Raw genomic sequence first — 17,297 nt, 5'->3', positions numbered from 1 at the left:
TCTTTATAATACAAAAAATGACATCACACATCCGGAGTCACCATATCCACTTTACCACTTCAAATCACTGTAACTTTCATTGATTTAAGGCACCATAACTTCCCTTACTTTAGGGCACCTTAAATCTCACCACTTTTAAGGTACCATAATATTCACCATAAATCGTTCACCACTTCATATAACTCTTATTAGGCTAAGGCATCATAAGTCACTACTCGAAGGCACTATAGCACAAGCCACTTTAGAGTACCACTTAACCACTTAAATCAAGGCACCATAAAATTCATCACAATGGGGCACCATAAATATTATCGCTTCAAGGCACCATAACTTTCGACCATACTTTAACAATTATTTTAGGGCACCATCATTTTCACCACTCCTAAGGTACCGTAAGATTCGCCACTTTAAAGCACCATAACTCTCACCACATTAAAAAAAAATCCATGACTTATTACGCCATGGCACCATGACATTCAAAACTCAAAGACACCATAGCATTGGCCTTCATTTCACTATGCTATGGCACCATAACATTCAAAAGCATAACACCATAACATTCGCTCTCATTTCACAAAGCTATGGCACCATAACATTCAAAACCATAACACCATAACATTCGACCTCATTCTACATAAAAGAACAACGAGACGGAACACCATACTCGGGGCTGTGACGTCACACCAATGAGTATTACAAATAAAAAATGCATTCGTTCTATAAACCAAGTTATTTCCAAAGCCTCGTTATCGTCACTATGTGTTAGTATTGAAGAACATGCTGAAAAAAGCCTACAGAAATGTGAACAAAAGAGAACACTTATTGCTACTATCTTTTTGTTCATGTTTTCTTTTTTTAAGTGTTCGGGAGGAATTTGTACATCTCTTTCACTTAAGCAATAATAGATTTCAATCACAACCGTTTGATATGCTAGTCTATGCTGATAATCAAACCTGTTCTTATCAAGTCACATATGTTTAAAACTGTATATAAAAATGAAAAAATATAGTAATTAAAAATTCAACAGTTATCATAAATCATGACGAGACTCAGTATACATACATACATACATACATACATACATACATACATACATACATACATACATACATACATACATACATACATACATACATACATACATACATACATACATACATACATACATACATATATATATATATATATATATATATATATATATATATATGTATATATATGTATATATATGTATATATATGTATATATATGTATATATATGTATATATATGTATATATATATATATATATATATATATATATATATATATATATATATATACACGAGTCAATCAAAAATGTCTATGCAAAAAAAAGATAAATATATATACATATAACTCGCACACTCTGAGAGACCTTTAAGTAGTCACAGAAAACATTCTTACAAATAATAATAATAATAATAATAATAATAATAATAACAATAAAAAAATAATAATAATAATAATAAAAAAATAATAAAAACAAATAATAATAATAACAATAATAATTATAACATGACAAAAATGATTCCTGTAACTATAAAAATATCATTAGCGAATATAATACTGATAACAATGTAGCAATAGTGATAATCATAATAATAATATTAATAATAATAATAATAATAATGATTAATAATAATAATAATAACAATAATAATGATAATAATGATAGCAATAACTATAAAAACAACAATAATAATAATTGCATTATTAATAATCACAAAAAATATACAGCTAATAACAAAAAATCAAATAGCATCAAAACAAACATAATAATCACAAATAAACAAAAAAAAAATACATCATCAATCCTTCTCCCCAATCCCCCCCCTCCCCTAGAGGATGGGGAAGGTGTCGGGCACGGCGTCCGAGGCGAAGAGCTCCCTGAAGGCGGTGAGCGCGGACAGGACGAACGAGAGCTCCTGGTGCACGCTCTCCCACGGCGTCCGCTGGGCCAGGGCGAGCGTGATGGCCCTTGCGGCGTGCGGGTACTGGCTGGGCTCCAGGGGGTCCTCGGGGTCCGGGCCCACCATCAGGTGCGTGGCGAAGGTGCGGCCCACGCCCCGGGGGCCCAGCAGCCCGCGCTTCACGGACAGCACGCGGTGGAGGCGCTCCTCCACTTGCCTGCGGGAGGGGGAGACGTGAGGGAGGGGTGGGGGAGAGCGTGAGGGAGGGGTGGGGGAGAGCGTGAGGGAGGGGGAGAGCGTGAGGGAGGGGGAGAGCGTGAGGGAGGGGTGGGGGAGAGATGGGAGGGGGAGACGTGAGGGAGAGGGGGAGAGCGTGAGGGATGGGTGGGGGAGAGGGGGAGAGACGGGTTGGAGAGAGGGAGGGGTTGGGAGAGAGAGGCAGAGCGAGAAGGGGAGGGGCAGAGGGAGGGAGAGAGGGGAGGGGGAGAGCGTGAGGGAGAGAGGGGAGGGGGGAATGGAGTGAGAGTTTTGCATTTCTTTCGTTTTCATGCAGTTATTTCATCTATTTATCTATTTGTTATTATCATTAACATCATTGTTATTTTTAATAATCATTATTTCTAATAAGCGGTGATTGTTTTATTAGTTGGAAGAGAAAAGGTGGGAGGAGGGGGTGAGAGGAGAGGGAAGGGAGAAGGGAGGAAAGAGGAGGAGGGAGGGGGAGAGGGAAGGATCTCCCTCCTCTTTCCCATCCCCCTGTCCTCCCTCCCTCCCTCCTTCCCCACCTCACCCTCCCTCCTTCTACACCTTCCCTCCCATCCTCCCCTTTATCCCTTCACACATCCTTCCACACATCACCCTCCCTCCCCCCTCCCTCCTCCCATCCACCCCCACACCTCCTATCAATACCCTCCCACCCTCCCTCTTCCCATCCTACCCATCCCATCCCCCACCTACCCATCCCTCCCACCCTACCCACCCTACCTCCTTCCTCACCTCCCCCCTCATCCCCCCCCACCCCCATCATCCACCTCAAACACCCCTCCTCTGGAAATACACCTATTTTTTCATATATAACAACCTCTGAGCCCACACAGGGACTTCCCAAGATAAAGGCTGAGGATAACCTACCTTACCACATCCTTTTAAGACGTAACCTCCTGCCTCAATAAACCTGTCAAAGTCAAAAAAAAGTCCTCACCTGAACTCCCTGAGCGAAGGGCCGGCGCTGCACGGATCCTCCTCTCCCTGACCTCCCTGACCTGCTTGACCTCCCTGACCTGCTTGACCTCCCTTGTGCCGATAGACGGGGGCGTCGTCGTACCACTTGGTGAGGTAGGTCATCGTGCTGTCCATGATCTCGATCTCCTTCCCGATGGCGTCTGCGAGGGGAAGAGGGGAGTGAGGGAGGGTGAACGAACGAGGGATATGAGAAAGTGACGAAAAAAGGAGGTGGGAAGGGTAAATAAATGAGGGAAATGGGAAAGTGACGAAAAAAGGAGGTGGGAAGGGTGAACAAACGAGGGAAATGAGAAAATGACGAAAAAAGGAGGAAGAAGGGTAAATAAATGAGGGAAATGAGAAAATGACTTAAAGAGGACGAAAGAAAGGTAAATAGATGAGGGAAATGAAAAAAATGACGAAAAAAGGAGAAAGGAAGGGTAAATAAATGAGGAAAATGAGAAAATAACGAAAAAAAGGAGGAAGGAAGGGTAAACAAACGAGGAAAATGAGATAATTCGGTAAGAGTAAATAAGAAAAAACGGTGAAATATAAGTAAATAACAAAGTATGAATAAATACGTAGGTTGATCAGTCAATAAAAAACTAAATAACGAGGAAAGTGCAAAATGGGTAAAAAAATATAAATAAATGGGAAAATATACAGAACAGAAATAAAACAAATTGCTGAGCTAAACAAAAGCCAAAAGTATGAGCTATTTTGATTTTGATTTGACCTCCTTTTGATCTGACTTAACACGGGTCAACTTGACTTGACTATGACTTCAACTGACTTGACCTGAAGACCAATACATCAAAAAAGGAAAAAAAGAAAACAAATAAATCTAATCATAAAACATTAAAATAAATCTAATCATGAAACATTAAAAGAGTGATATAAACTACCTGTTTACTGGGGGGAGGGGGAGGAGGGAGGAGGGGGGGATAACCCTCTGTAACCCTTCCAAACCCCGCCTTACCTCCCCTCTTTTCCCCTCCCTTCCCTTCCTCCCCGCGCACGCCCGTCGGATCGTCTCCGGAGCTGGCACGGGCGTCGAGGGAAGGAAAATACCCGCCCACACCCATCTCACGCCGCCCATCCCTTCCTCTTTTCCCCTCTACTCTTCCTCACCGAGCACGCCCGTGGAACCGTGTCCAGAGCTGGCGAGGGCGGGGACATGGGCGTCCTCCCTTTCCCCCTTCTCTCCCTTCCTTCCTTCCTCCCCCTCCTTCCCCCTCCATTATCTCCCCCACCCCCCCTTCCTTACCGAGCACGCCCGTGGAACCGTGTCCCGGGCTGGCGAGGGCGGGGACATGGGCGTCGAGGGGGCAAATATCCGCCCACATCGATCTCGCCGCTCCGTTCTCCTCTTCTTTCCCTATTCCTCCCTTTCCCCCTTCTCTCCCTATTCCTCCCTTCTCCCCTTCTTTCCCTTCCTCCCCCTCCATTATCTCCCCCTATCCCCCCCCCCTTCCTTACCGAGCACGCCCGTGAAGTCGTATCCGGAGCTGGCGAGGGCGGCGGAGTGGGCGTCGAGGAACATCTGCCACCCGTTGTACAGGCTGCCACTCACCTCGCGGAAGTCCACGGGCGGCAGGCGGCTCTCGCTCAGCACCAGAGTCGTCACGCCCACGAAGGAGGCTGTGGGAAGGAGATGGGCGTGGGCGTGGGGTCGGGTTGGGGGGAAGGAGATGGACGTGGACGTGGACGTGGGGGTGGGGGTGGGGGTGGGGTTGGGCGGGTAAGGGGGAAGGAGAGGGGCGTGGGCACGTGGGGGTGGGGGTTGGGCGGGTAGGGGGGGAAGGAGAGGGGCGTGGGCGTGGGGGTGGGGGTTGGGCAGGTAGGGGGGAAGGAGATGGGCGGGGTGGGGTGGGGTTGGGGGTTGGGCGGGTAAGGGGGAAGGAGATGGGCGGGGTGGGGTGGGGTTGGGGGTTGGGCGGGTAGGGGGAAGGACATAAGGACACGGGCGTGGGCGTGGGGTTGGGCGGGTAGGGGGAAAAGTGAAAAGAAAATGCGAAATAATCATAAACGTGTAAAACAAAAACAAACAACAAAAAAATAACAATGATAATAAACATCATAATCATAATTACACAAACGGAATATAGAACGAGCACTCGCCAACAGCAGCCCTTGAACTGAGTGGTTTCTGTGTGCAACAAAGTGCCCCCTAAGCCAACCTCCACTGTCATTAGGGTGCCATATAACCCACCATAAGAGCGAAGTTAGAAACACTCTGAAACATGGCACCAAGTGAAGAAAATCGCCAAGATGTATTAAATGAAATACTTAAAAAAGACCGATAAATATGGGGGGTAAGGGACACTAAATTGGAGCCAGTTCTGCTAGTTGGGATTATTTTCCAACCTGACAACTCTTAAAATGGAGCTATTAGGTGCAGCTGTCAGGTGAAATCATTGAATATCTGATTGGTTAGATATCGAGGTCGCCAGAGGTCAAGAAGAAGAAGAAGAAGAAGAAGAAGAAAGAAGGAGAAGAAGCTGGAGAATGAGAATGAGAAGGAGGAGGAGGAAGAGGAGGGGGAGGAGTGGGAGGGGGAGAGGGAGGGGAAGGAGGGGGAGGAGGAGGAGGAGAAGGAGAATAATAATGATAATAAGAAGAAAGAATGAGAAGGAGGGAGGAGACGGAGGAGGAGGCAAAGGAGGCGGAGGAGTAGGAGGAGGAGGAGGAGGAGGAGGAGGAGGAGGAGGAGGAGGAGGAGGAAGAGGAGGAGGAGGAGGAGGAGGAGGAGGAGGAGGCAGGAGAAGAAGAATAAGAAGAAAGAATGAGAAGAAGCTGGAGAATGAGAAGAAGGAGGAGACGGAGGAGGAGGATTAGGAGGATTAGGATTAGGAGGAGGAGGAGGAGGAGATGATGCTGATGGAGAAGAAGAAGAAGAAAAAGAAGCTGGAGAATAAGAAGAAGAAGAAGAAGTAGAAGAAATAAAAGAAAAAAGAACTGAAACTCGGAGGAAGAGAAATAAAGCAAAACAATAACAACAATAATAATGAATAAACAAAAGAATATAAACAAAGCAATAGCACGCTATTGACCAACTCGAGTAAGACGACCTCCTCCGACCCCCTGACTCACGGACTCACGGACTCACGGACTCACCTAACATGACTCAGCGACTCACCCAACACGACTCACCTAGCGTGACTCAGCGACTCACCCAACACGACTCAGCGACTCACCTAGCACGACTCAGCGACTCACCCAACACGACTCAGCGACTCACCCAACACGACTCAGCGACTCACCCAACACGACTCAGCGACTCACCCAGCACGACTCAGCGACTCACCCAACACGACTCAGCGACTCACCCAACACGACTCAGCGACTCACCCAACACTACTCAGCGACTCACCCAGCACGACTCAGCGACTCACCCAGCATGACTCAGCGACTCACCTAGCACGACTCAGCGACTCACCCAACACGACTCAGCGACTCACCCAACACGACTCAGCGACTCACCCAACACGACTCAGCGACTCACCCAGCACGACTCAGCGACTCACCCAACACGACTCAGCGACTCACCCAACACGACTCAGCGACTCACCCAACACTACTCAGCGACTCACCCAGCACGACTCAGCGACTCACCCAGCATGACTCAGCGACTCACCTAGCACGACTCAGCGACTCACCCAACACGACTCAGCGACTCACCCAACACGACTCAGCGACTCACCCAGCATGACTCAGCGACTCACCCAACACGACTCAGCGACTCACCCAGCACGACTCAGCGACTCACCCAGCACGACTCAGCGACTCACCCAGCACGACTCAGCGACTCACCCAACACGACTCAGCGACTCACCCAGCACGACTCAGCGACTCACCCAGCATGACTCAGCGACTCACCCAGCACGACTCAGCGACTCAACCAGCATGACTCAGCGACTCACCCAGCACGACTCAGCGACTCACCCAACACGACTCAGCGACTCACCCAGCATGACTCAGCGACTCACCCAGCACGACTCAGCGACTCACCCAACACGACTCAGCGACTCACCCAGCACGACTCAGCGACTCACCCAGCATGACTCAGCGACTCACCCAGCACGACTCAGCGACTCACCCAGCATGACTCAGCGACTCACCCAGCACGACTCAGCGACTCACCCAGCACGACTCAGCGACTCACCCAGCATGACTCAGCGACTCACCCAGCACGACTCAGCGACTCACCTAGCAACATGACTCAGCGACTCACCCAGCATGACTCAGCGACTCACCCAGCATGACTCAGCGACTCACCCAGCATGACTCAGCGACTCACCCAGCATGACTCAGCGACTCACCCAGCATGACTCAGCGACTCACCCAGCATGACTCAGCGACTCACCCAGCATGACTCAGCGACTCACCCAGCACGACTCAGCGACTCACCCAGCATGACTCAGCGACTCACCCAGCATGACTCAGCGACTCACCCAGCACGACTCAGCGACTCACCCAGCATGACTCAGCGACTCACCCAGCATGACTCAGCGACTCACTCAGCACGACTCAGCGACTCACCCAGCACGACTCAGCGACTCACCCAGCATGACTCAGCGACTCACCCAGCACGACTCAGCGACTCACCCAGCATGACTCAGCGACTCACCCAGCACGACTCAGCGACTCACCCAACACGACTCAGCGACTCACCCAACACGACTCAGCGACTCACCCAACACGACTCAGCGACTCACCCAGCACGACTCAGCGACTCACCCAGCACGACTCAGCGACTCACCCAACATGACTCAGCGACTCACCCAACACGACTCAGTGACTCACCCAACACGACTCAGCGACTCACCCAACACGACTCAGCGACTCACCCAGCACGACTCAGCGACTCACCCAGCACGACTCAGCGACTCACCCAACATGACTCAGCGACTCACCCAGCACGACTCAGCGACTCACCCAACACGACTCAGCGACTCACCCAGCATGACTCAGCGACTCACCCAGCATGACTCAGCGACTCACCCAGCATGACTCAGCGACTCACCCAGCACGACTCAGCGACTCACCCAGCACGACTCAGCGACTCACCCAGCATGACTCAGCGACTCACCCAGCATGACTCAGCGACTCACCCAGCATGACTCAGCGACTCACCCAGCACGACTCAGCGACTCACCCAGCACGACTCAGCGACTCACCCAGCATGACTCAGCGACTCACCCAGCATGACTCAGCGACTCACCCAGCACGACTCAGCGACTCACCCAGCACGACTCAGCGACTCACCCAGCATGACTCAGCGACTCACCCAGCACGACTCAGCGACTCACCCAGCACGACTCAGCGACTCACCCAGCATGACTCAGCGACTCACCCAACACGACTCAGCGACTCACCTAACATGACTCAGCGACTCACCCAACATGACTCAGCGACTCACCCAACACGACTCAGCGACTCACCTAGCAACATGACTCAGCGACTCACCTAGCAACATGACTCAGCGACTCACCTAGCAACATGACTCAGCGACTCACCTAGCAACATGACTCAGCGACTCACCTAGCAACATGACTCAGCGACTCACCTAGCAACATGACTCAGCGACTCACCTAGCAACATGACTCAGCGACTCACCTAGCATGAACGTCCACTTGTACTCGGGGTCCAGGACTCGCGTGTACGACCCCGGGGTGTCATACTGGGTGTGGCGGAGGTCGTAGGTGCTCTCCTGTGGTCGTTGGGGAGGGAGGGGAGGGAGGGGGAACGGGGGGAGGGGGGGGAGGGAGGGGAGGGGAAGGGAGGGGAGGGGAAGGGGGAACGGGAGGAGGGAGGGGGGAGGGAGGGGTAAGGGGGATGGGGGGAGGAGGAGAGGGAGGGAGGGGAAGGGGGAGGGAGGGGAGGAGGGGGGAGGGAGGGGGGAAGAGAAAGGTTGACAGTAGATTATTATTGGGAGTTGTGATGAGTCATTGTGATTTTGGTGGTGAGGATGCTGAGTTTGAGGGGTATGGTGGGGGGGGTCATGTTAGAAGGGGGGGGGGTGATGGTGACTGGGGTGGTGGTAACTGGGGTGGTGGTGGTGGTGACTGGTGATGGTGATGATTATAATTATGATCGTAATGGAAATATGTGATTGACACAAAATATTGATTTACTTTGTCTATTTACTATACAACAAACCATTAAATCTCTCTCTCTCTCTCTCTCTCTCTCTCTCTCTCTCTCTCTCTCTCTCTCTCTCTCTCTCTCTCTCCCCTTTCCCTCTCCTCCCTCTCCCTCTCTAACCCCATTTCTTTTTTCTCTCTCCCCTTTTCTCTCTTCCTCTCCTCTCCCTCCTTATCTCTTCTCCCCTTTCCCTCTCCTCCCTCTCCCTCTCTAACCCCTCCTCTCTTTCAGTCTTTCTCCCTTTCTCTCTCTCTCTCTCTTTCTCTACGACAGATAAAGCGAAGAAGGGAGAAAAAGAAAGAGAAAAACGAAATAACGGAAAAAAAATATATAAAGGAAAACATCAAAAAGGAGAGAGAGAGAGAGAGAGAGAGAGAGAGAGAGTGAGAGAGAGAGAGATGAGAGAGAGAGAGAGAGAGATGAGAGATGAGAGAGAGAGAGAGAGAGGAGAGAGAGAGAGAGAGAAGAGAGAAGAGAGAGAGAGAGAGAGAGAGGAGAAGAGAAAGAAGAGAGAAGAAAGAAGAAAGAAAAAAACAAAGTAAAAGAGATAAGAGACCAAAACTAAACGAAAATACAAAAGAAAGAGAAATGAAGATCAACAAACGATAATAAAAAGCATAAAGGCGATAAGCCAAAAGCGAAAAAGGGCGCGTTTGCTCAGGCCGGCCATATATTGGACCGAGGTCACGTGACTGGCCATTTTAAAATCCCATTTTCTTTCGCACGCACCGGCTTATCCGGGGACACGCGATAAATCATTTCTATCATTATCCATTTATCATTGAACAGCACACATGCATACATAGGCTTCATACATACATAAATACCTATATACATATATACATACAAGCTCATTCACACACTCTCTCTCTCTCTCTCTCACAGACACACACACACACACACACACACACACACACACACACACACACACACACACACACACACACACACACACACACACACACACACACACACACACACACTCTTTCACTTTTTCTCTCCTCCCTCCCTCCCCCCTCCCACCTCCTCTCCCTTCCCCCCACCCCCTCCCTCCCCTCCCTCTTCCCTCCCTCTCCCTCTCCCCTCCCTACCTCTCCCCTCTTCCCTCTCCCTTCCCCTCTCCCTCTCCCCCTCCCTCTCCTTCTCCCCCCTCTCCCTCCCCCCTCACCTACCTCTCCCCTCCCCCCTCCCCTCTCCTTCCCTCCCTCCCCCTCCCTCCCTCTCCCTCTCTCAGCCCCACCCACCAGGCCACCCCCCTCCTCCTTACCCATTCCTTGCCCATGACGACGAAGTGGGCCGAGGGCACCCCGTGCTGGGCGGCGAAGCTCACGTAGTCACTCCCCGAAGCCAGGGTGCCGAAGTGGACGTCTGAAGGGGGAGGGGGGGGAGGGGGGAAGGGGGGCGTCAGATCCGGAATGGGAATGAGAATGAGAATGGATAGAGAGAGGGAGAGAGAGTAAGGAGGAGGAGATGGAGATGGAGGAGGAGGAGAGGGGGAGGAGGAGGAGAGGGAGGAGGAGGAGGAGGAGAAGGAGAGGGGGAGGAGGAGGAGAGGGGAGGAGGGAAGAAGGGAGGAGGGAGGAGGGAGGAGGGAGGAGGAGGAGGAGGAGGAGGAGGAGGAGGAGAAGGAGAGGGGGAGGGAGAGGAGGGAAATGAAGACAAACATGAATAAACTACAATAGTAATGACACCTTGTATTTACTACATGTAGATTCTAGTGACTGAATTTGTCATAAAATAACTGAACCAATCTAAACTAGAGAAAAAAACAAACAAATAAGGCTAGAACAAAACAAAAAACAATTCTGTAAAAAGAAACACGAATAAATAAAACACACCAACGCATAAACCCTAAAACAAAACTACACCCTTATTCCCCTTTTTTCCTAAACAACCCAATCCAACAACACAGCCAATCCCCAATCCCCTTCCCCGGCCCGCCCTACCGGTACTACTGATGGGTTCCTGCAGGCGCCACCCGTCCCGCACGCTGACGGCCTCTCCCACCGGCCACGCCACCTTCGTCGACGCCTCCCGGAGGACCTTGTGCAGCAGCGGCGAGGCGGAGACGCGAAGGCTGCCCGTGCCCTGCAGCATCTCGTCCAGGCTGAGGTAGGCGAGCATGGAGGAGTCCACCCAGGGGGCGTAGAGCTGCGGGGGTGAGGGGGGAGAGTTAGATGGGGTGAGGAGGGAGGGATGGGGGCGGGGAAGGGGGTGAGGGAATGGGGGCGGGGAAGGGGGTGAGGGATGGGGCGGGGAAGGGGGTGAGGGATAGGGGCGGGGAAGGGGCGTGGAAAAGGGAAGGAGGGTTAGAAGTGGTTAGAGATGGGGGACTTGGGGTGGGGGAGGTAGTAGGGACAGGGGAAAGGGAGGGCTAGGTAGGGTGAGAGGGGAAGGGGAGAAAGGGAAAGGGAGTGATGATAAGGGGTGAAGGAGTGTGGGGAAATGAGGTGAGGACGGTAAGAAGTAGTGAGGGATGGGGAATGGGGTATCGGGAAAAGGAATAGAGAATTAGAAAGAGTGTGGGGAATGGGGTGAGGAGGATTCAGGAAGGGAATGGGGTGGAGAACAGGAGTGGGGAAAGGCTATGGGGGAATGAGATTGGGCAGGGGTCGGGGAATAGGTTTAAGGAAGAGGGCAATAAAAGACGAGAGTGAGAGACGAAGAGATGAGTGGTGCAAGGGGAAAGTATTTTAAGGGGTTGAACAAGGGGGTAAAGGGGAAAGGGTTGCAGAGGTCGAGAAGTGGGTGGAGGGATGGGGAACGGGTGTGAGGGGACAAGGGGGTGGAGGCTTTGCAAGGAGGAACGAAGGAAGGGTTGGAGAGAATTATCGATTAATAGTGAGAACGAGAAGAAGGAGAAAGGGAGAGAGAAGATGAAAAAGAAGACATTCGCGGATTACCCGCAATAAATTTCGTTCTGTATTTTCTTTTCCTTTTTTTGTTGTTCAAGCCAACATAATCAGAATTCAAGTATCATTTGAAGTGTTTTATCATTAGTGCAAACAAAGCCGCTGCAGAAACAAAACAAGTTTTCAAAATATCTAAATCGTCAAAGGTGTTTTAAAGGATTTTCTTATTTGGAATGTCATGGGAGGAGGGACCAATGTCATACACATGTTTAAAAAAAGAGAGTAAAAGGTGATCTCAAAGTTAAAATATTAAAACATGTCACTGACTCATCTCTACCTCTTGTTAAAATACCCCTAATTCATCCCAAAAGGGGACCCCAACTGCGAACATCAAAAATACTTGAGTCTCCCCCTCCTCCCATTCTCTGTAAACGCCCCCCAGCCATTCACAGAAAACGGGAACACCCTCCTCACCTGGGCAAACTCCGTCGAACCGATCATGCCATACTCCCCGGCGGCCCAAGCGGAGAAAATGACCTTGCGCTGAGTACCCAAGGGGAAGGCCTTGCCCACAGCCTCGCTAATTGCCAGAAGCCCCGCCATGCCCGCTGCCGGTTCGGTGTACAGCGAGCCGTAGTGGCAGCCCAGCATCACAAACCTGGAGAAGGAATTGGTCGATGAAAACTTAATGGAGGACAAAATACTGAAGTAAAAGGTACTCAATGGAGGACAAAATACTAAAACAAAAGATGCACAATAAAAAAACTTATGAAAATAAAAGCGATAAGTGCGTGAGATCTTAAACTAATAAATCTTTAATTCTATTTCCTATATGTTTATTTTATTTCCCTACTTTGGTTCCATTTTCCTATATATCACATCTATCTTGTCTGTTTTTCTCTCCTCATACTTTCCCTGAAAGTCTGCTCTCATTCCTTCACTTCTCAAATCTTCATTTCCTCCTTTTTATATTAATCTTCCTCTATTTTAATTCTATTTCTGGCGTTTCCATTCTTTATTATCTCTTATCTCTATAATCATGGTTTATTTCCTATTTTTCAAATCCTATTCCTTACGTTTCTATTCTTGTTTATCTCTTATTTCATAAAATTCTCTCTATTATCATGCCTTATTTCCTATCCAATATTCTCTCTCTATTCATAATCTCACGACTTTCCTCTTCCCTCATTTCTATTCTTACAAAATCGCCCATTTTCCCATTTCCATTCTTACTATTTTCCCTCATTCCCCATTCTTATAATTCTCCTATTTTCCCAATTCGCTATTTCATAATTTTCCCTATTTCTATTCCCTTTTTTCCCTATTCCCTCCCGCCTTTCCCACTCTTTTCCGTGTTCATTTCCCCCATTTTCCCTTTCCAACTTTAAACTTTCCTTATTTCCCTATTTCCATTCTCATAATTTCCCCCATTTTCCTATTCCCACTTTAAATTTTCCTTATTCTCTCATTCTTTAAGTTTCCCTTATTTATATTTCTCTCATGTTCCCATTCTCATTTGCAATTTCTCCCCTTTTCCTATTCCCATTCTCATAATCCCCCCGTTCCCATTCCCACAATCCCTATTTCCATTCCCATAATCCACCCGTTCTAATTCCCATTCCATTCTCAGAATTACCCAGTCCCACAATTCCTGTTCCCACAATCCCCCCGTTCCCATTCCCACTCCCACAATTCCTATTCCCATTCCCATAATCCCCCCGTTCCCATTCCTACTCCCACAATCCCCATTCCCACTCCCACAATTCCTATTCCCATTCCTACTCCCACAATCCCCATTCCCATTCCCACAATTCCCATTCCCGACTCACTTGGCGTTATCGGCAGCGGGCAGCGCGGCGTGCACGTTCCTGAGCGTCTCCTGGTACACGATGTTGCTCACGGCGAGGGTCACGTTGACCACACCCGCGCCCGCGACCCAGGCCCCGCCCACGCGGTAGGTGCCCAGGCCGCCCCGCCACCCCTCGGGCACCTCCGGGCCGCCCATCAGCTCCTGGACGCGCGCGGCCGCCTCGGCGCTCAGCGTCTGGGCGGGGATGCGGGGGAGGGTCTTGGAGGCGCCGGGGGCCCTGGGGGGGAAGGGGGGGGTGAGGTGTGAGAGGGGGAGAGAGGGGGAGGGGAGAGGGAGAGGAGGGGAAGAGGGAGAAGGAGGAGAGAGAAAGAAAGGAGGAGAGGGAGGAAGTTGGAAAGAGAAGGGAAGGAAGGAGGAGGGAAGGGAGGGAGGAAGGTAGAGGGAGAGGGTGCAGGGAAGGGAGGAAAAAGAGGAAGAGGGAGAGAGGGAGGGAGAGGGAGAGGGGAGGGAGAGGGAGAGGGGGAGAGAAGGAGGGAGGGAAAAAGTGAGAGTGGGAGGAGAGTGGAGTGAGTGATATTGAGTGAGGCTTAGAGTGGCTTGGAGTGAGTATTAGCGAGAGAGAGAGAGAGAGAGAGAGAGAGAGAGAGAGAGAGAGAGAGAGAGAGAGAGAGAGAGAGAGAGAGAGAGAGAGAGAGAGAGAGAGATGGAGAGAGAGGGAGAGAGAGGGAGAGAGAGGGAGAGAGATTACGGGAGAGAGAGGGAGAGAGAGAGAGAGAGAGAGAGAGAGAGAGAGATATATAGAGAGATATATAGAGAGAGAGAGAGAGAGAGAGAGAGAGAGAGAGAGAGAGAGAGAGAGAGAGAGAGAGAGAAAAGAGAGCGAGAGAGAGGGGGGGATGGATGAGAGTTATTAATAAGGGAAAAGGAGAAGGATGAAGACAGTGGGAGGTGCAAAGAAGGATAAGAAAGAAGAGCAACGAAGGACGGAAAAAAAGTGGAAGAGGAGGATGGGAAAGATAGGAGGAAAGAACGACAAAAGAAAATAATTAACTGAAATGTTGAGCTTCACTTACTCAACTAATTAAAAGGGAAAACAATTAACCATGAAAAATAAATAAATTATATATACATATTACATATATAAACATACATAAATATATACACATATTACATATATATATCACCTCACACAAAACCTCGACCTTAAAAAAAGAAAGAAAAAAAGAAACAAAAAAGAAAAAAAAGAAAAAAAGAAAGAAGAAGAAAAGAAAGAAACAAAGAAAGAAGAAAGAAAAAAAGAAAAAAGAAAAAAAAGAAAAGAAAAGAAAAAAGAAAAAAGAAAAAGAGAGAAAAAGACAAAAAGGAAAAAAAGAGAAAAGAAGGATAAGAAAAGAAAAGATTAGAAAAACAAAAAAACAAAACAGAAAAAAAGTAAAATAAAGAAAAAAAAAAAAAAAAAAAGAGAGAGCACCCACTTGTAGACGTGGTAGAGGCTGGGCAGGAAGGGCGTGGCGGGGTCTCCGGGCACGGCGTTGAGGGAGCTCCACAGCACGCCGTCCCTGGGCAGCCCGGTGCCGTTGGGGAACCGGCCGCCCACGCCCGCGAAGTCCTGCGGGTCGGGGTACAGGAGCACGCCCGCCGCCCCCGCCTGCTCGGCGTTGTGTACCTGTGGGCGGAGGAGGGGGTGAAGGGTGGGTGAAGGGGGGGTGAAGGGGTGGGTGGAAGGAGTCAATCGACCTCAACCTTCAACTAATCCACTTTCAATCAGAATCCTACCCACCCAACCACCCAAAAACCCACCCCTCGATCCACGCCAACCGATCAAAAAATCCCCGCCCAACAGAAAATCCCACCCACCACCTATAATAATCCCCGCCCACCAAGAACCCAAAAGCCCCTAACCCCCCCCCCCCCCCCCCAAAAAAAAAAAACACCCACTCACAACTCCTACCTAAAACAAATCCCCGCCCACCAACCCACACAGCCCAACCGATCCACCCACAGCCCAAAACCAACTCCACCCCACCAACCCAACCAACCCTACCCACAGCCCGCCCAACCTGCACCCACCAACCCAACCAACCCACCCACAGCCCGCCTAGCCCACCCACAGCCCGCCTAGCCCACCCACAGCCCGCCTAGCCCACCCACAGCCCGCCTAGCCCACCCACAGCCCGCCTAGCCCACCCACAGCCCGCCTAGCCCACCCACAGCCCGCCTACCCCCAACCCAACCCACCCACAGCCCACCCAACCCACCCCACAGCCCAACCCAACCCACCCACCAACCCAACCAACCCACCCACAGCCCAACCCAACCCACCCACAGCCCGCCCAACCCACCCACCAACCCAACCAACCCACCCACCAACCCACCCATAGCCCAACCCAACCCACCCACCCAACCCAACCCACCCACCCAACCCAACCCAACCCACCCAACCCGCCCACCAACCCAACCCACCCACAACCCACCAGCCCACCCAACCCACTCACCAACCCACCCAAAACCCACCCCAGCTCACCTTGGCCCCGTCGTGGATCTTGCCGTGCCTGAGCAGGAGGAGGGCGCCCTTCACCGGGATCCTGAGCGCCTGCACCAACCCACCCACCCACCACAACCCCTACCTGAACAATCTCCCCACCAACCCAACCCACCCACAGCCTACCCAACCCAGCCCACTCCACAGCCCAACCCAACCCACCCACCAACCCAACCCACCCAACCCAACCCACCCACAGCCCACCCAACCACCCAACCCACCCACAGCCCGCCCAACCCAACCCAACCCACCCACCAGCCCACCCCAGCTCACCTTGGCCCCGTCGTGGATCTTGCCGTGCCTGAGCAGGAGGAGGGCGCCCTTCACCGGGATCCCGAGCGCCTGCACCAACCCACACACCCACCACAACCCCTACCTGAACAATCTCCCCCCACCAACCCAACCCACCCACAACCAACCAACCCAACCAACCCACCCACAACCCAACCCAACCCACCCACCCAACCCACCCACAGCCCACCCAACCCAACCCACCCAACCCACCAGCCCACCCACAACCCACCTTGGCCCCGTCGTGGATCTTGCCGTGCCTGAGCAGGAGGAGGGCGCCCTTCACCGGGATCCCGAGCGCCTGCACCAACCCACACACCCACCACAACCCCCACCCTGAACAATCTCCCCCACCAACCCAACCCACCCACCCAACCCGCCCAACCCAACCCACCCACAACCCACCCCAGCTCACCTTGGCCCCGTCGTGGATCTTGCCGTGCCTGAGCAGGAGGAGGGCGCCCTTCACCGGGATCCTGAGCGCCTGCACCAGCCCGCCCACCC

General features: G+C 50.9%; 1 protein-coding gene across 2 annotated transcripts in view; it reads right to left on the bottom strand.

Moving 5' to 3' along the window:
• Positions 1–1,518: 1,518 nt before the first annotated feature.
• LOC113824381 (aminopeptidase NAALADL1) overlaps positions 1,519–17,297 on the bottom strand; it is a 28,062-nt gene continuing 12,283 nt past the window's right edge. The window contains exons 7-16 of one of the 2 annotated variants that reach the window (XM_070130981.1): positions 16,485–16,553; positions 15,436–15,626; positions 13,980–14,237; positions 12,625–12,808; positions 11,245–11,449; positions 10,566–10,666; positions 8,771–8,864; positions 4,631–4,792; positions 3,132–3,312; positions 1,519–2,147 (exon numbers count right to left, since the gene is read on the bottom strand). In XM_070130981.1, the coding sequence (XP_069987082.1) occupies positions 1,859–2,147; positions 3,132–3,312; positions 4,631–4,792; positions 8,771–8,864; positions 10,566–10,666; positions 11,245–11,449; positions 12,625–12,808; positions 13,980–14,237; positions 15,436–15,626; positions 16,485–16,553 (1,734 nt within the window). In that variant the 3' untranslated portion in view covers positions 1,519–1,858. The remainder of the gene's footprint in view (positions 2,148–3,131; positions 3,313–4,630; positions 4,793–8,770; positions 8,865–10,565; positions 10,667–11,244; positions 11,450–12,624; positions 12,809–13,979; positions 14,238–15,435; positions 15,627–16,484; positions 16,554–17,297) is intronic. The other variant, XM_070130980.1, reaches the window with a different exon arrangement.

The sequence above is a fragment of the Penaeus vannamei genome, chromosome 16, assembly GCF_042767895.1.
Source record: "Penaeus vannamei isolate JL-2024 chromosome 16, ASM4276789v1, whole genome shotgun sequence".
In the NCBI taxonomy this organism is placed as follows: domain Eukaryota; kingdom Metazoa; phylum Arthropoda; class Malacostraca; order Decapoda; family Penaeidae; genus Penaeus; species Penaeus vannamei.
This window is presented reverse-complemented; position numbering and strand designations above follow the sequence as displayed.